Raw genomic sequence first — 20,409 nt, forward strand, 5'->3', positions numbered from 1 at the left:
AACGATGCTGGATAAGATTAATCATATTAACTAAAGCAGACAACCCCTGTAATATCTGTCATTGTCCAGAATTAAGCATTGAGGCAGAGCGTGTTCTTGGTCAGCCAGGATGAAAAGAACAGGATCAAAACTCATATTAGCATATTGACAGTTGTGTCATGAGGGCCAGTCCAAGAGAGAGGTGACCCCATGGGGAGAAACTGCTCTGCTGGAGACACCTTGTGGGACACTGTAAATGGCGCCTCAGAGGGAAAATGTAAAATGGTGAAAGGAGGGAGAATTGTGGGTAGAATACCAAATGGATCTCGATTACAACTTTGAGAAAGGCATGAATACGGACACAGAAACATTATTCTGGTTTTCTAGGAGTCACTCGGGTTCAGCTGTGGAGCAGGAGGTCCAAAGTCTAGGTACCCACTGATCTCCTGTATTGTAGCAGGTTGGACGTATTCAGTGAAAGTCACTCCCTGATAGTCATTTACGCCCAATGAAACCCAGTTTACTATATCAAGGGCAAATAACACAGGCCTGCAATGTACACAACAGCCTCCTCTCAGAACTTGAAAAAGGGATATATTCTGGAATGATGCCCCTTTGGAAAAAACAATCATATTTCCTTCCATTTTGAGTATAAAATGTTCCTTCATACTTTCTGGGGGAGAATCATATTCAAATGAATTCCAATCCATCTGTCAGATCAGCCTGTGACCTTTGGGTCTATCAATAAACAAACCGATTTGGTAAATGTAAAGGAATGCTAGATCTGTCAACATCTTGCAGCAAGCCATGGACACTCCCCCACATGATTTCTTAAAATGAGTTTAAAAAATGGCATTAACTTTATTGTAGGTTTGTTCAGCCTGAAGGTGACAGTAATAAATCAACTTTAAGTTATGCTCTTCCTGTTGTAACAACTTCCAAATGGAAAGCTACTGTACACCGGCTTTGACAACAGCATCATCCCGGATAACCTAGAACCACTCCAATTCACATACCGCCCCAATAGATCCACAGATGACGCAATCTCAATCGCACTCCACACTGTCCTTTCCCACCGTGACAAAAGGAACACCAATGTGAGAATGCTGTTCATTGACTACAGCTCAGCGTTCAACACCATAGCGCCCACAAAGTTCATCACTAAGCTAAGGATTCTGGGACTAAACATCTCCCTCTGCAGCTGGATTCTGGACTTCCTGATGGACCAGGTAGTAAGGGTAGTCAAGAACACATCTGCCACACTGATCCTCAACACTGGGGCCCCTCAGGGGTGCGTGGTTAGTCCACTCCTGTACTCCCTGTTCACCCACAACTGCGTGGCCAAACACGACTCGTGTAGGCCTGATTACCGACAATGATAAAACGGCCTATAGGGAGGAGGTCAGAGACGTGGCAGTGTGGTGACAGGACAACAACCTCTCCCTCAATGTGAGCAAGACAAAGGAGCTGATTGTGGACTACAGGAAAAGGGGACAAACAGGCTCCCATTAACATCGACGAGGCTGTAGTGAAGCGGGTCGAGAGTTTCAAGTTCCTCTGTGTCTACATCACCAACAAACTATCATGGTCCAAACACACCAAGACACTTTTTTCCCCTCAGGAGACTGATAAGATTTGGTATGGGTCCCCAGATTCTCAAAAAGTTCTACAGCTGCACCATCGAGAGCATCTTGACCAGTTGCATCACTGCCTGGTATGACAACTGCTCGGCATCTGACTGTAAGGTGCTACAGAGGGTAGTGCATACGGCCCAGTACATCACTGGGGCCAAGCTTCCTGCCATCCAGGACCTATATACTAGAAGGTGTCAGAGGAAAGCCCAAAATATTGTCAAAGACTCCAGTAACCCAAGTCATAGACTGTTCCCTTTGCTACCGCACGGCAAGCGGTATCGGAGTGCCAAGTCTAGGACGAAAAGGCTCCTTAACAGCTTCTACCCCCAAGCCAAAAGAGTGCTGAATCAAATGGCCACCCGGACTATTTACATTTACAGTCTCCATGGAATTTCCAAACACATATCCCTTGTGTGTGCATTGTTTGTACTCAACATGTCATGGTTATTTATGTGTTTATTTATCATCCCATAAATTCTTTGTAAATTCTCATTCTTTTGGGGTTAAGGCTGAACTATTATAACTATTGTGGCTGCAACCTGGACTCAGGGGTAGATGTAACATAGTAGATACAAATTTGGACATCCAAATTAGCATGATATATTATGTTTGGTATGGTTTGTTTTAATTTGTGAATGTCCATCATCCATGTCATATGATATGTTACAAATTACAATTCATAATATGTTATTGCAATTCCAATTAGTTGTTGCTAACATTAGCGAAGTGGCTAATGCTAACATTAGCTAGGCTAGGGGTTAAACGCCCACATCAGTAGAAATCCACTTTTTTGAGCTGAAAGACGGTGGCCAGAGCTTACCCATGATGTTGCACTACGATTTAAGTCAATAAGTCATTGTTTTAATCAAAGTAGAATATATTTGGGCTTGGATGCCAAATCCGAACTGCCCACTTCGTGTAAATCCTTGTGAATGCCGTATCTTTCCCTATGATATGACATACAAATAGTTTTCAGCCTACATTTAGTTTCAGGTCTGGGTTTTATTTGAATGTTACCACCCACCAGCATGGCGTTGTTTATTAATCAGAAACAGCTGCAAAGTTCTTCCTCTTTGTGACTAAGATGAGCAAAACAGCCTTGTGTCCAATTGGCTGCATGAGCCAGGGAGCAAATATAAAATAAGGTGTGGTTTTTGACCCTCCTGTTTTTAACCAGAAAATTACAATAATTAATTGGATAATTTGTTGAGCAAGTCAGTTAAGAAAAAAATCTTATTTTACAATGACGGCCTACCCAGGCCAAACCCGGGACAATGCTAGGCCAATTGTGCGCCGCCTTATGGGACTCCCAATCACGGCCGGATGTGATTCAGCCTTGATTCAAACCAGGGACTGTAGTGACGCCTCTTGCACTGAGATGTAGTGCCTTAGACCGCTGTGCTACTCTGGAGCCAGACAGCTAGACAGACATACATTGTAGAATAATGGTGAATCTAGAGGCGAAAGAAACACACACCTATTTAGGCGAGGTGCTGGCTAGCGGAGTAGAACACTTAAAAAAATATTATAATAGTGAAGACATCAAAACTATGAAATAACACGTGGAATCATGTAGTAACCAAAAAAGTGTTAAACAAATCCAAATATATTTTGTATTTGAGATTCTTCAAAGTAGCCACCCTTTACCTTGATGACAGCTTTGCACACGCATAGCTTTCTCTCAACCAGCTTCACCTTGAATGCTTTTCCAACAGTCTTGAAGGAGTTCCCACATATGCTGAGCACTTGTTGGCTGCTTTTCCTTCACTCTGCGGGCCAACTCATCCCAAACCATCTCAATTGGGTTGAGGTTGGGTGATTCTGGAGGTCAGGTCATCTGATGCAGCACTCCATCACTCTCCTCCTTGGTCAAATAGCCCTTACACAGATGTGTTGCGTCATTGTCCTTTTGAAAAACAAATGGTAGTCCCACTAAGCGCAAACCAGATGGGATGGTGTATCGCTGCAGAATGCTCAAGTGTGCCTTGAATTCTAAAAAAAATCACAGTGTCACCAGGAAAGCATCACGAAGCTTCACGATGGGAACCACACATAAGGAGATCATCCGTTCACCTCATCTGCGTCTCACAAAGACACGGTGGTTGTAACCAAAAATCTCAAATTTGGACTCATCAGACCAAAGGACAGACTTCCCACCGGTCTAATGTCCATTGCTCATGTTTCTTGGCCCAAGCAAGTCTCTTCTTATTATTGGTGTCCTTTTGTAGTGGTTTCTTTGTAGCAATTCGAACATGAAGACCTGATTTACGCGGTCTCCTCTGAACAGTTGATGTTGAGTTGTGTCTTTTACTTGAACTCTGCATTTATTTAGGCTGCAATTTCTAAGGCTGGTAACTCTACTGAACTCATGCTCTGCAGCAAAGGTAACTCTGGTTCTTCCTTTCCTGTGGCAGTCCTCATGAGAGCCAGATTCATCATGGCGCTTGATGATTTTTGCAACTGCACTTGATTTTTGAAAATTTTACGGATTGATTGACCTTCATGTCTTAAAGTAATGATGGACTGTCGTTTATCTTTGCTTATTTGAGCTATTCTTGCCATAATATAGACTTGGTCTTTTACCAAATAGGGCTATCTTCTCTATACCAATATTAAGAAGGAAAGAAATTGCACAAATGAACTTTTAACTATGCACACCTGTTAATTGAAATGCATTCCACGTGACTACCTCATGAAGCGGGTTGAGAGAATGCCAAGAGTGTGCAAAACTGTCATCAAAGAAAAGGGTGGCTACTTTGAAGAATCTAAAATATATTTAGATTTTTTTCACTTTCTTGGTTACTACATGATTCCATATGTGTTATTTCATAGTTTTGATGTCTTCAATATTATTCTACAATGTAGAAAATAGCAAAGATAAAATAAAAAAAACTTGAATGAGTCCAAACTTTTGACTGGTACTATATATATATATATATATATATATATATACACACACTACCATTCAAAAATTTGGGGTCACTTAGAAATGTCCTTGTTATTGAAAGAAAATGTTTTTTTTGTCCATTAAAATAACATGAAATTGATCAGAAATACAGTGTAGATGTTGTTAATGTTGTAAATGACTATTGTAGCTGGAAACAGCAGATTTTTTAAATGGAATATCTACATAAGAGTTCAGATGCCCATTATCAGCAACCATTACTCCTGTGTTCCAATGGCACGTTGTGTTAGCTAATCCAAGTTTATCATTTTAAAAGGCTAATTGATCATTAGAAAACCCTTTTGCAATTATGTTAGCACATCTGAAAACTGTCGTGCTGATTAAATAAGCATTAAAACTTCTTTAGACTAGTTGACTATCTGGAGCATCAGCATTTGTGGGTTCGATTACAGGCTCAAAATGGCCAGAAACAAATAACTTTCTTCTGAAACTCGTCAGTCTATTCTTGTTCTGAGAAATGAAGGCTATTCAATGCAAGAAATTGCCAAGAAACTGAAGATCTCGTACAACGCTGTGTACTACTCCCTTCACAGAACAGCGCAAACTGGCTCTAACCAGAATAGAAAGAGGAGTGGGAGGTCCCGGTGCACAACTGAGCAAGAGGACAAGTACATTAGAGTGTCTAGTTTGAGAAACAGGCGCCTCACAAGTCCTCAACTGGCAGCTTTATTAAATAATACCTGCAAAACACCAGTCTCAACGTCAACAGTGAAGAGACAACTCCGGGATGCTGGCCTTCTAGGCAGAGTTGCAAAGAAAAAGCCATATCTCAGACTGGCCAATAAAAATAAAAGAGTAAGATGGGCAAAAGAACACAGACACTGGACAGAGGAACTCTGCCTAGAAGGCCAGCATCCTGGAGTCGCCTCTCTACTGTTGACGTTGAGACTGGAGTTTTGCGGGTAAAATGGTATAATTGCATGATATGATAGCATTGCAAACCCACTCCCCCCATCACCCCAAGATGAATGGTTTTGGCCACTAAAGTATTTATTCGTTACGTGCTTCACTGCTTTGTTTGGTGTAACGTTAGCTAGAAACCACAAGTGTCTATCCAGATAATGAAAAGGCACCCACAAAAGAAAATTCAAGGAACTTATCAAGTCATTTGCGGCGTGCATGATCGTGAGCAAAGTCATTGTAGACTATCATTTCACTTCCCATGTGAGAACCATGAGCACAGGCTGGCTTGGCTTTGATGTACCAAAGCCTGCCAGCAGCCTAGCTACCAAAGATTACACTGTGTCCATTACAATGTAGAAAAACGCATATCAGCTATCTTTCAATAGTTATCCATATTAACGGAGCATCATCTCATATAAATAGATCGTCATCATCTATTTCTATGGCAGATTTGTGGCCGCAATTAATGGAAGATATCAAAACTTTGGAGATAATAGATGGTGACGTCTAAAATAGGCCAGTGGCTTCCGTCTGTTTAAATCCAGCTCCAGAACCAGCCATAGAGCCAGCTGTCTAATCTTTTGAATACAGTGTAGTTAAAAAAAACAAGATGGGTTAGCAAGATAGCTAGCTAGATAAGGTTAGCATGCTAGCTAGCTACACTGACAGCTGTCAGTGGCCTATTTGTTGATGTTAATCAATTCCACGTGGAAATTCTCACACCCGATTTGTGAATATGTATAAGTAGCCTTCGTCATTCTTTGGAGGGGGAACCTAAACGTGCGTTTCCTCACTATGACAGGAAATTACATCAAAATAGAGGTGGCAACTTCCTCTGCGGGAGTAGGTTAAATGGTTAGGGCTAGGGGAAGGGTTAGCTAACATGCTAAATTAGTTGCAAAGTAGCTCAAAAGTAGTTTCAAAGTTTCAAACTAATTAGCTCAAAGTTGTCCTTGATGAGATTCAAACACGCAACCTTCGGTTTGCTAGACATTCACGTTATTTGTCATAAGTAACCTTCTGTCTTATGTAACCGTACCAAACGTAACATACTAATTTGAGTGTCCCAGATGTTCATTTACTATGTTATGTCTAGTCTATGAGACCAGGCTGGTGATTTACAATAGCAGGCTTTGGTCTTTCATGAGTGCACTTTTTAGAACTGGCTTTTTACTCTCTGCCATTCTTGATTTGGTGCTATTGTGGTTAGCCTCTGGGCGGAGTGGCACCACTTGATTGATGATGCTGACAGAACGTTTGTACCAATAGACAGAAAGGGCCCAAACAGCTACTAATCGTTGTTGATGTCCCTACATCCAACTACTGTCCTTTATTCTGTAAATTCATTGTAATTGATCTAGACTTAAAAATATAACTACTTTCAACACATTAAATCATTTCAATGTCAGATATGATACCACAAATTGTTATTAAACCAAGTGTGAAATGTGGGAATCATTTTACAGTAAAGCAAGCAGAGAGATCACTGTAACATCAAAGCTGTTCTCCAATAAAGTCTAAAAACATTTATTTACTTTTTTTAAATTAAAAATAATTGGGCCAATTGTGCGCCACCCTTATGGGACTCCCAATCACGACCGGTTGTGATACAGCCTGGATTAGACAGCTAAATTAGACAGCTTGAATTATTTGCCTTCTACTAATGGAAACTATTTAACAAGACATGATATACAGGCAGATGTGGAGTTCCCTTACAGAAAGGAGACCAAATTAGCCCTGCTCTGGCCCTTTGATAGCAAGCTTGTTGGTATTAATGGCCTAAATGGCCTACTTATGACTTGATTAAAGACCAGAATCCTTTTATGGTGTTTTTTCTTAAGGGGTACATCTGTACGATTCTAAATAACATTATTACCTTTCCTAAGAAATGTACTGTCACTGCATTATATGAAAAACAAAACACTGACGGCAGACCACAGAGAACAATTTGTCAATCCAAGGCCCTTAAAACTACACTAGATGAATGGGCCTCAAAGTAGAGTTTGGGGGTTGGCTAACAACAACAACACCACTCTTGCCTAAAAATAATGTGAAGGAAAGTCTTTAGCCCCCGCTGTAGTCCCTGGAGAAACTTCATGTTTTCACTCACACAATAATTAACCTAAAATACCCCCAGTAGATTAACTTACACAAGCATATAGAACATACAGTGGGGCAAAAAAGTATTTACTCAGCCACCAATTGGGCAAGTTCTCCCACTTAAAAAGATGAGAGGCCTGTAATTTTCATCATAGGTACACTTCAACTATGACAGACAAAATGAGGGAAAAAAATCCAAAAAATCACATTGTAGGATTTTTTATGAATTTGTAAATTATGGTGGAAAATAAGTATTTGGTCACCTACAAACAAGCAAGACTTCTGGCTCTCACAGACCTGTAACTTCTTCTTTAAGAGGCTCCTCTGTCCTCCACTCGTTACCTGTATTAATGGCACCTGTTTGAACTTGTTATCAGTATAAAAGACACCTGTCCACAACCTCAAACAGTCACACTCCAAACTCCACTATGGCCAAGACCAAAGAGCTGTCAAATGACACCAGAAACAAAATTGTAGACCTGCACCAGGCTGGGAAGACTGAATCTGCAATAGGTAAGCAGCTTGGTTTGAAGAAATCAACTGTGGGAGCAATTGTTAGGAAATGGAAGACATACAAGACCACTGACAATCTCCCTCGATCTGGGGCTCCACGCAAGATCTCACCCCGTGGGGTCAAAATGATCACAACAACGGTGAGCAAAAATCCCAGAACCACACGGGGGGACCTAGTGAATGACCTGCAGAGAACTGGGACCAAAGTAACAAAGCCTACCATCAGTAACACACTACGCCGCCAGGGACTCAAATCCTGCAGTGCCAGACGTGTCCCCCTGCTTAAGCCAGTACATGTCCAGGCCCGTCTGAAGCTTGCTAGAGAGCATTTGGATGATCCAGAAGAAGATTGGGAGAATGTCATATGGTCAGATGAAACCAAAATATAACTTTTTGGTAAAAACTCAACTCGTCGTGTTTGGAGGACAAAGAATGCTGGGTTGCATCCAAAGAACACCATACCTACTGTGAAGCATGGGGGTGGAAACATCATGCTTTGGGGCTGTTTTTCTGCAAAGGGACCAGGACGACTGATCCGTGTAAAGGAAAGAATGAATGGGGCCATGTATCGTGAGATTTTGAGTGAAAACCTCCTTCCATCAGCAAGGGCATTGAAGATGAAACGTGGCTGGGTCTTTCATCATGACAATGATCCCAAACACACCGCCCGGGCAACGAAGGAGTGGCTTCGTAAGAAGCATTTCAAGGTCCTGGAGTGGCCTAGCCAGTCTCCAGATCTCAACCCCATAGAAATCTTTGGAGAGAGTTGAAAGTCGGTGTTGCCCAGCAACAGCCCCAAAACATCACTGCTCTAAAGGAGATCTGCATGGAGGAATGGGGCAAAATACCTGCAACAGTGTGTGAAAACCTTGTGAAGACTTACAGAAAACGTTTGACCTCTGTCATTGCCAACAAAGGGTATATAACAAAGTATTGAGATAAACTTTTGTTATTGACCAAATACTTATTTTCCACCATAATTTGCAAATAAATTCATTAAAAATCCTACAATGTAATTTTCTGTTTTTTTTTTCATTTTGTCTGTCATAGTTGAAGTGTACCTATGATAAAAATTACAGGCCTCTCTCATCTTTTTAAGTGGGAGAACTTGCACAATTGGTGGCTGACTAAATACTTTTTTTGCCCCACTTTACATGGCAACTATGATGGCCAGTGAAAGTTGTTGAGTGTTCTTAATGGGGCTACTGTAGGAGGAAGATTTGTAATGCCGCAAGACCTACAATGCCGTGAAAAAGTACTTGTCCCCTTTCTGATTTTCTCTATTTTTGATACTGAATGTTATCAGATCTTCAACCAAAACCTAATATTAGATAAAGGGAACATGGGTTTAAAAAGAACAAAAACAAAGTATCCTTATTGGATTTATTTAACAAAGTTATGCAACACCCAATTCCCCTGTGTGAAAAAGTAATTGCCCCCTTACACTCAATAAGTGGTTGTTATTCCTGTAGTTGTTGATCAGTCTCTCACATTGCTGTGGGGGGAATTTCAGCCCACTCTAGCATACAGAACTCCTTTAACTCAGTGACATTTATGGGTTTTCAAGCATGAACTTCTCGTTTCATGTCCTGCCAAAACATCCTGGGATTAGGTCTGGACTTTGACTAGGCCATTCCAAAAATTCTAAATTGGTTTTTTTTGTTGCCATTTTCATGTAGACTTGATTGTGTGTTTTGGATCATTGTCTTGCTGATGACCCAGCTCCGCTTCAGCTCATAGATGAATAGCCTGACATTCTCCTGTAGAATTCTCTGATTCAGAGCAGAATTCATGGTTCCTTCTATTAAGGCAAGTTGTCCAGGTCCTGAGGCAGCAAAGCATCCCCAAACCATCACACTACCACCACCATGCTTGACCGTTGGTATAAGGTTCTTACTGTGGAAATGCAGTGTTTGGTTTTCCACAGGAAAAATGGGACCCATGTCATCCAAAAAGTTATGTGTCCATAGAACATTCTTCCAAGAGTATTGGTGATCTTCCAGGTGCTTTTTTAGATATATTTAGTCAACTTTTTGGGCAAGATGGGTCCCATTATGCCTGGCGAAAACCAAACACTGCATTCCACGGTAAGAACCTCATACCAACGGTCACGCATGGTGGAGGTAGTGTGATGGTTTGGGGATGCTTTGCTGCCTCAGGACCTGGATGACTTGCCTTAATAGAAGGAACCATGAATTCTGCACTATATGAGAGAATTCTACAGGAGAATGTCAGGCCATCCGTTTTCTTCCGCCCTCAACATCCCCCATCAAACATGATCCTAGTTTTTGGTCATGATTCTATTTTTGATTATATCTTGAAGACAGTAATACAACTTTATTTCAATGCCAAACACTATGCTTTGCAGGGTTTGTGCAGTCTTTGTTTGGTCAACACACAATTTCTTTAAGCTAGTGCATGCAATGCACTTCCAGAGAAATGACAATTTTTATTTAATCTTTGTGCCTCTACGAGAAGGCCATTTTGTTCTCTGCAGAGAGGGGTATTTATAGAGGCAAGATATTCAGTGAAGGAGCTTGATCCGCTCTGTGTTCTCACTCCTGTGGAGCAGACAATTTCACTTTGCAGCAGCGTCCGCAGCTCCAGCCATACCATTCCATCAGCATAAATGCCTCAAAAACACTTACACACAAAGTATACAGGTGAGAAAAACACTACTTCAGTGGGACTAGGAATGTTTTTTTTGTGTGTTTTTCTTTTTTAGTTGTGCTCCCGAATTGTGACTTCTATTTTCTTTTCAGAATGTAATATAAATAAAGACTTCTGTGAAGACTATTCGAATGGAAATTGTTTTGGTTTAGTTGTTGCGTTTTCCCAGCCATTCAGTAGAATGGCGACACAGAGGAATTATTACAAAAACAGCCTTCAGGCATACCTAAGTCTAATGATAATGGCACTCTCAATAATAATGGGGTGCACATTTATAAGCAGTCTCTTTAAATACAGAACATCTCAGAATATCAGGACTAACCATGGAGAGGAAAGGTTCATTCAAACACAATTTCACCTGACCAATTCTCTTGTATGAAATAATCAATATCCCACACTTAGGCCTCTACAATAAGAATCGCTTTACAGATACAATTATGGTTGTCCTCTCTCTGCCAGAGCCACTGTCAACTGTGTCTTTTAATTCTGTAATCAGTTGCCAGCAGGACCCACTATCGCTGTCTGCAACCCGCGCGCCAGTCAATACAGACATCCCCAAACACACACAGGCTGGTTTTGTCAAATGTTTTATTGAGTATAGACATCTGGGCTACTGTAAAACATGCATTATCTCCGGAAGGAGGAGAGGAGCAGGTCGCATTGTCCCTGCTGTCAGCTGTGTCAGGCCTGGCACCAGTGATGGAGATTAATGAAGTATCAAGAGAGTAATACGCTTCTTCAAATGCTCCTACCAAAAGCTGTCAACGTTTAGTGGACCTGTTCTTTGGCAAGGGGGACTGTATGGAATTCTCCTGAACCAAAAACAAACAGGGATAATGTGGCAGAGTGGGCAGTAGGTAGGACTGAGCCGACCTGGCAGGTATCAATCACAATCTCCAGCTTCATTCTGTCTAAAACAAAGAAGACAAATTATCTAACCGCACAGTCCATTCTGGTAGCCAACAGACTGTGACGGAGTCACTTCTTAGTCTTGGGCTGGTTCGGCGTGTTGAATTTGAAAAAGATGACGTCTCCGTCCTCCACAATGTAGGTTTTCCCCTGTTGTCTGTATTTCCCCGCTGCCTGTAAAACAGAGAAACACAACAGCTAATTAATGACAGCAATGAAAAACAAGAAATGGCTATAAATAGTAAATTAGCAATGAACACACGTGATCATCTCACTCTTTCCTGAAAACAGCATATACACACAGTCATGTTTTATTCATGGGGTGACTAGATTCCCACTGAGTGAACAACCCTATTCTCTGTCAATTTCCATTCATATGTACAAGTAAAATGTTAATAACGCTCTTCATTATAGCAACCTCATACTTCTCAAGGAAACAAAATAAGTTCCAACATTTCTTTTGTATACATTAGATCTGTTTGTTCCCCTTCCCGGGCAAACTCAAAATAATTGACTTGAAGTGCTAATACGGACGGGTTTATGCATTCTGGTTCTGCACAGAGCACAATTAATTAGAAGAATCAATGTCCCTTTAAAGGCTCAGGAGACCATTTAATCCAGACTCTATAGCACCAGAAACACTGCTTGGAGGGGGGGGGGATCAATGGCTATTTGTGATTCCAGAGTATGTATTAAACCAGACACGTCTAACTGGTTCATTTGCACTTGAAAGCAGCCATCTGGAGGAGCAAGCTTGGCTTAAGCAGATATGATTACTAATAATGTGATATCCCTGTACGCTGGCCTATTCAAACAGCCCATTCCCACAACTGACATGAACTAGCATTGGCCTTAATGCTGCAGTCAAAAATGCTCCATGTCCACATATACACGAGGGAACGGGGATTGGAAGGAGAGCATGCAACAGGACCTGAGGCTCTGACGTCAGGCTTCTATAACAATCATGTTCAAACCCCTAGCGCCCTGCACATTTCACCCTCTCCTGACACTTTAGGAACTAGTAACCAGCAATACAATACAGAGGATTTATACACATTTTTACAAAGAATTGAGGTGAAATATTATTGAATTATTCAAATGTTTTGGTAATTTCCAGATCCCTATAGGACTAGTAGTGTAGTGCATGGATATCTGCCAGACAGAGGATTTGGAGATCTACTGGGTGACATTAGGAGTCAGTATGCCAAGCTCTCACTCCTTGCCAGTGCTAATCACACATCTCCTGCACAGGATTTAGGAGGGATTACTGTCTGATACTCATCTAGAAACTCTGTGATCTCCACTTTGTCCACATCCCTAATTGTTTAATCCATATATTCCATTGGTGAAACAACTACTTACTGTTACTTTTAGACCTGCTGCATTTAAAACAGAAGCCAGGCCAATTTCAGGTTAAAAAGTATCCAATTACCACATGGTTTGATGTCATCAACAGCTATTGGCTGGTGGTCAAGTTTAATCGTGTTTGAAGCTCAAGTACCACGACTATCTACATAATAGGACTGTGAAGGGCTTTGTACCCACTAATAACAGATGCCAGTCAAGGTTCTGGAGGTAAACCAATAGAGGCACTTCCTCCAGACACGTGCTAACCACTGACACGGACAGATTCATGTCCTGCTGTGTCAAGGGCAGGACCATACAAGACAAACCAACAGCATCAGACACACTAGTCACGGTGGGTGTCGGGAAATTGCTACAATCCATTGTGTGACATGGAACACTTTGGAACGTTGTTCCTTGCCCCGAGCTTTCTTCTGAAAAAAGAAAAACGCAAGACCCAATAGCATTAACTCGACCAGGCCGACGAGAGGTGTTGTAGTTGAGGCCAATGTCTTACAGTTACCCTGAGCATTTCCATGCACTCATAGACTGAGAATAAAAACGTTTAATGATCCAATGCAGCCATTTTTTTTTATCTCAACATCAAATCATTTCTGGGTAAAAATTAAGTACCTTACTGTGATTGTTTGAAATTAAAATGGACAAAAAGAAACAAAACTGGCTAGGACTGTTGGGGAGTGGTCTGAGTGGGGAGGGGCAAACTCAAAACTAGCTGTTATTGGCAGAGAGATTTGGAACTATTTCTCATTGGTCTATTAACCAATTTACCGCCTGGTGATGTTACCAGGCAGGCCAAAACTCAACCCTAACAAAACAGGCTGAGATTTCAGGCTGTCTTTTCAAACAGCTCTTACACTAAAAGGGCATTATCATCATTTTCACATTTTCACAGTATTATTCCAACCTCATAGTGTGGAAGTATGTACAACCACAGGCAAATCACGTTTTTGACTGCACTGGGCCTTTAAGCGCTCAGCGACATAACCTGCTGTATTTATCGTAGAGCTATTGTCTTCACAAATTCACCATGAAGTACAGTGATTATATTTGACAGAGCAGAGCCCATTTAAAAGCCACATCCCAGTAAAAAGGTCAAAACAAACATTGCCAGTTACATTGGCAGTTATAAAAGAAGATATGCAGGCCACACTTATGTGCTGTTCATCCGTGAAACAGTCCTTATGTAAAAAAAAATGTCACACTTTATTTAACTTGCCCCTTTATATCGCTGTAACAGTGCTGCCACAGTGGCTTGGGGATTTGGCGGCAAAGAGTGTAAAGCTAACGGTCTGCTCTATAGATGTGGCTGGTTAACGCCTGGTGGGGTACAGAGAGCTTCCTCTGAGCGGCTGGTCTGAGGTATAAGAAAGGCCTACCATGAGCCTGTTAGAGCAGATTGGGATAAAGATATGTGCAGCAGGAGTAGAATTGCAGTGTTTAGAGACGGAATCAGTTGGCTTGTCAGGTGTGCTGGCGGAGTGTGTGCAGTAATTTCTTCCCCTGAGTAAAGGTGAAGAGCATTTGCAGTACGAGCAGTGTGGTGACTGTCAGCTCCACTGATCACAGGAGACTTCCCTCATCTCCTGGCGCACCCCGACGGCTCACCTTGACAGCGTTTTCACTGCCTCCCTCTTTAAAATCCTCAAATTTCATTACTTCAGCCATAATGAAGCCCTTCTCAAAGTCCGTGTGGATCTTGCCGGCTGCCTGTGGAGCCTTGGTTCCTTTCTGTCAGGAGGAGGAAAGAGAAAGGACACACAAGGTAAATTAATTGTTTTGGAGAAGATGGATCACAGCACAGGACTGACATGCTGTTTGATAGGGGGATGGTGAAGTGAGCATGGCTAGGGGGTGTGTTGGGGGTTATTCTTACCTCGCTCCTGATTTCTGGATAGCACTACACACCGTTGTGCATTGGTAGAGCAGCCTTGAGGCCGATAAGGAGTCAGAGCTGCTATCAATGCCCACCAGCAATTTCTGATTCCCATTCCAGGGTGCTATTGATTTCTGTCCAAGCAATCTTGCCTCATTGTGGGTTGTGACTCTGGCCTCAGGTCGTCAGAGAGCGAGAGGGGCAGTGTTGCAGTGGGAGAGACACTATATTGACCTGGCTGTATCATACCTGACCATTTTGAAATAGAAACGTTCACTATATTTTATATACAGTGTATACTGTCTGCGTATGTATTTGTAGAATATTATACCGTCCTCCCCTTTGTCGTGTTTGAACTTCCTCAAAAGGTTTTCATAGCACAGCAGATGACTGAAAGGCTATGTAAAAGTTCCCTTTATGGAATATACATTTGAATTTAAACGGAACATACATTATAATGGAATAACCATGGAAAATATCAAATTGATTGTTTTAGATGTCCATTCCGAGTACCAAAAACAACTGTTTTCCCTAACTGTTTTATAAATTCTTTCTACATTAAATCCCATTTAGCGCTAGAAGTCACAACTGTCTCTGATAAAATACGCAATTTATATGCATTGAAATAATGCTGGGGGAAATTGACAAATGACCCAAATAAGTGACATTCCTGCTCTGCATCATTATGACTTGTGCCTGTCGACCTGCTCTCCCTCTCTCCCTCTCCCTGCTCTGTAGCACTGTGCCTCGAAACTGTTGAGCACCTTTAATTATGTATATAATCAGGTTGGGGTCAACATATTTCATGCCAAAAGAATGATGTGTATTTAATGACTCCAATACATTACCATCCCTATGCAATCTCATTGACGGAGTGCTTGTAAGTTTAACTACCATTAATCAGCATCAAGGTTTGTCTAGGTGGAGAAAAATAGATTAGGGGATGATTTTGTCCTATGCCACACTACAAGAGGTACACATCATAGTAGTTAACAGCTATGCAGAGCAGCCTGATAGATAATGGTCACCTCGAGGCTGCCTAATAAAGCATGCTAAAGGGCTTAGCAGCACCACGTTACAGAGTGCAGTTTTTACAATGTAAGATGTATTGGGTTAATATAGTTACTCACTGATGCTTACCAGACTAAATGCCTCTCACACACAATCAAGGCTAGCCGTAATCAGTTATGTCAAAGGAGACAAGCCCACAGGAGAGAAAGGCTTGGAGGACTTCTGTTACTTTCCTAAACACACCGAGGACATCACTCATGGCTGGGAGGAGGTGGCTCATATATTATTGTCAATCAAAAACTTTAAGATCAAAGTCGTCTTTTTTCTTAAGAACGTACTGCACATACTTTCAGTTTAGCTAGTTGTCTTAAACACTGCTCACGTTACTTACATGTGTTAGGATGAACCAATGCATCGGTATGCTACTCCTGACAGGTAGAACACATTATTAGTACGGCCCTTAATCCTTTTATTCCCTCTAAAACATTTGCACAATACCAGTGTGCCGAGCCAACATCTGTATCGATGTCAATCCTCCTGTGATTCAGTGTCACCCAGGCTCTCGGCGGGCTCAGTAAACTGAGACACAGGGAGGAGGAGCCCCCAGCAGGGCCCACAAATGGTCAAATGAAAAGGCACATCAATTTCAGCACAGACAACCCCCGTCACACAGATTAGGCAGGCACAATGCTAGGGCCCCTTATCTCCCGCGGCAGGAGGAGGGCAGGCAGATCTGCGCTGGATGGAAACATTCTCAGGACGTAATGGGCAAAATCAATTGTTGCCCTCCTCAATCAATGTAGCCCCCCACTTTCACTGTTCAGCAGCTCACCAGTAATTGAAGTTATCCTTGGCCTGTAATGACTAGCTAAAGCAGGACCATGACAAAGTTGAAAGTGGCTGATATCAGGCTGGATGCCAGCAGGGTGGAACGGCTCGCGGCACGGCCAGCCGCTGGGACAGGGTCTTACCCGGATGGTCCACGCACGGACCTCGTCTGGTCCAGCTGTGAAGAAGTACTCCAACTGTAGGGCTCCATAGCCAGCCTTGATGATCCTTGTCAGAACGCTGTCAGAATAAGCAGGGTGAAAGCAATATCAATTTTCATGTTGTTCACGGTGCTGTAAATGCTAGGTCATTTAGGGTATTTTAGTATTGCTTTGATTCGTAGCCACCTCTCTGGCAAGACCACATCAATCCCAGCATATAAACTCATTAAATAAATAAAATAGGATCACTTCGTTTAACATAGAGCATTTAATTCTCCAGTGATTTTTTGGGATTAATTGGCATGCTTGCCGTCTCATTTAGCACCTTTAAGAATTCATCCCAACGTCTCTCAGAGCTCGGGAGAAAAAAAAATCTGCTGTCACAATTTCTCTTCCTCCATAGAGGTTTTCACATACGAACAATACACCCAAAATGCCCAAGTTATAATTATACCTGTAGATGACAGATGACAGTTAAAAACTTAATTTAGAAGAAAACCCTTTGACTGAGTTGTTCCCGTTAAGAGAGGGATCCTTGCTTTATAATGGTAATTACTCTCCCATTTATTATTCTATCAGTGCATGTAATTAAAGGAGTGCGTGGAGGGCACAGTTGATAATAAAGTGTGGGGAGACTGAATGCTAATTAACCTCTGAGCCTTGTGCTCGGTGCAGTACTTCTGAATCTCCTCTTCACTCATGTCCTGCAGGAGACTCTCCACTCCTCCACTGAAGGGGATGACCAGCGCCCCGGGGTCGTGACTGTCCACCCACTCCTTGATTTTCACCAACCTGGACAGTAGACACAACAACACAGGCAGGATGGAGCTTCGTGGTGTTGGTGTTGACTGACAGAACAGAACAGAGTAGCGTTTGTTATCCGTCGGCTGGCCTATGCATATTCATGAGAGAACAGCCCGGCCTGTTTACCATGCCGTTTCGGAACATTGCCCTGCCAAGGTCGCCCTGCGATTGCACAGTTTCACTTTGTTGCTAAGTTTCGGTTATTAACAAGTTCCCAGTTCAGGACTACGTTTATGTTCATGTGTAGGTATGAAAGAATACATGCAATGACATCCCATTAAGAAAAAGCAGATTGTTGACAATTATATAGTTAAAATGGCAATGTTTTACCCCAAATCCATCCTTACTGTCGGTTGAATCTTTACTGTAAAGGACAAGTAGATTTATTTCAAACCGTTAGCACTCAGTCCAATAATTGCTCTAAGGCCTGCAGGATGGATGTAAGTATAGTGTTCCCACTTATGAACGTCTTAGTTATTCACTTCCCTTAAAGCCGTTTTAAGAGGTTTTTCTGCCCTGTGACTCAGCGGGACACCTGACATTGCAGGACAAAGATATCCTCACAGTTAATGGTAACTCTCTGCCAGAACAATGTGTGAGGGGGGGGCGGAGGGGTCGGATAATTATGAGATTAGCCCCACACGCTTTCAGCCTGGCCTGGGATTGGACGAAACCCAACGAGCAGCATCACACAGACCCATTTTAACACTTTGGGCCCGACAGAGAGAGCTCCCAGACTTCTAGATTGATTCTAAAGGCCCCTGTCATTATCTGTAATCCTACTTTCCTGTTTAAAAACCTATAAATCAAAAGGCAGGGAGTGACCGCACAACCTCAATGCCACAGCTATTCCAATAACAATGTCAACCGTTTATCATCTCGCTATTGGATCACTGGTGCAGTCAATCAACTCTAGTGTATTTCTACCGCTTACAACAATACAATCAATGCTAAACATGGGAAAATAATGACAACTTCAGGGAAATGTCATAGCAGCGGTTGCTTGGATGCTTTTTTTTGATCATTTAATTTATCTTACTGAGTGATGCCAAAATCGCTTCTTACACCATCAATGGATTCCCTCTGCTGTAAACATAACTATCTATCTAGAACCATCGCCTAATATTTCCCTTTCTGCTAAGAGTGAGGCTGTGATGCGCTTAAACTAGAGTTGAGGATTTGACAGCCGCCACTATGAGCTGGCCACCACTTCCCATGAAGGGAAAGAAACAACATTTAGTGGAAACCTCCAGCTTGAAAGCCAAGGAGATGACTGCCTCTCCAAGAGGGGAAAAGAATCCAATCTGGGATAATAACAGCTGTAGCCTGTCACTTTTCGGAGCCCAGCCGTCTATTGGCTGGCAGATTATTTGCATTCCTCAGGTATCGCATTCTCTACAGGCAGCCGAATAATGATTCACAAATCACTCTCCCCACACCAGTCAAGGGCTGTGATCCTGTGAATAGACCATTGTACCTGCGACTGTAATTGGTGAAGACTTGACAGAAGCGAGCTTCGCCAGCCAAGTAACAAAGAGGCTCTTGGTGGAGCGCTGAGGGATGATTTTAATAATGCGGACGCCGAGATGGAGAATGTGAGCGCCAAATGAGCACGAGGGTCCCTGGGTCCTCGCATCGAGTGACACAGGAGCAGACAAACACCTTGCCACAGGAACAAGGTACACCCCCTTCTCCCAACAGAGGCAACGCAGCACTGTCAATTAAGAGATTTGATGTTCTGTCAACATGACTTCTCCGACCAATTTCAGGAACTTCACCACCGTCTAGTCACGCCACTTTACAGTAGTTACATCCTCTCCAATTATTTGTGTGAGAACGCGTCTTGACAAATGAATCGGGTAAATGTTCATGCCAAATGAAAAATATTGCTCCTCTCCAAGAGGCTATTCCATCACGCATTCAATTGGTAAATAATGACGTACAAAGTGTCATGTGATGTCAGTCCGTCATGTCAAAGTCGGACCGTGCAGTTAATAAGTGAAAAGTTGTCTGCACTCAGATGGGTCTATGTCCTGTACCTTTAATGCGCTGACAACTTGATACTGAGTCTGGGCCATCTGTCTCAACTATGCACTCTACAATCTAAGCAATGCCGAGCTTAATTCATCAGAAACTGGCAAATAAAATGTATATTCTATTGTCGAAATGTTTCACTTTCAGTATACAGTTTACACAGTGTTGACTCAATCCAAGAATGCTTCAAAGTACTCGTACTATTTGAGAAAAAAACATGTTCCTTAAAATGCTGTGCAGTTTAGTTCAGATGTGTTGTTTGTTAAAGCAGGGTGACCACTGTCAAAGATGCCAAAATATCAAAGTACATACAATACATTACTGGGGGAAGAGAACAAAAGACTGTGAAAGAAAAGACACTGTGTGTGTGTGTGTGTGTGTGTGTGTCTTGTCACTGTCCCATTATGCCTCAGTATAGAGTGCCATCTCTCACAGCTCTGCTAATAGAAAGATTCAGCACTTTCAAATCTAGATCTCCTTCTCTGAACAAATGACGCCTGAAATTTTTATTCTTTTTATAATGGAATTTCAATGGCCTTCGCTGCAAATCTAGTGGAAATTTTTGCATATCAAGTAGGAAAAATTAAATGTTAACCACGTTTTAATGTGATTAAGGGTGACAGGGACATTATTTCTGCTAATCACTCACCGGCCTAAAAG

At 42.1% G+C, this 20,409-nt stretch overlaps 1 protein-coding gene across 2 annotated transcripts in view; it reads right to left on the reverse strand.

Moving 5' to 3' along the window:
• Positions 1 to 11,335: 11,335 nt before the first annotated feature.
• LOC139398403 (obg-like ATPase 1) overlaps positions 11,336 to 20,409 on the reverse strand; it is a 43,410-nt gene continuing 34,336 nt past the window's right edge. For both annotated transcript variants that reach the window (XM_071144424.1, XM_071144425.1), the window contains exons 8-11: positions 17,563 to 17,703; positions 16,894 to 16,990; positions 14,644 to 14,766; positions 11,336 to 11,847 (exon numbers count right to left, since the gene is read on the reverse strand). In XM_071144424.1, the coding sequence (XP_071000525.1) occupies positions 11,743 to 11,847; positions 14,644 to 14,766; positions 16,894 to 16,990; positions 17,563 to 17,703 (466 nt within the window). In that variant the 3' untranslated portion in view covers positions 11,336 to 11,742. The remainder of the gene's footprint in view (positions 11,848 to 14,643; positions 14,767 to 16,893; positions 16,991 to 17,562; positions 17,704 to 20,409) is intronic.

The sequence above is a fragment of the Oncorhynchus clarkii genome, chromosome 3 (assembly GCF_045791955.1).
Source record: "Oncorhynchus clarkii lewisi isolate Uvic-CL-2024 chromosome 3, UVic_Ocla_1.0, whole genome shotgun sequence".
Taxonomy (NCBI): Eukaryota; Metazoa; Chordata; class Actinopteri; order Salmoniformes; family Salmonidae; genus Oncorhynchus; species Oncorhynchus clarkii.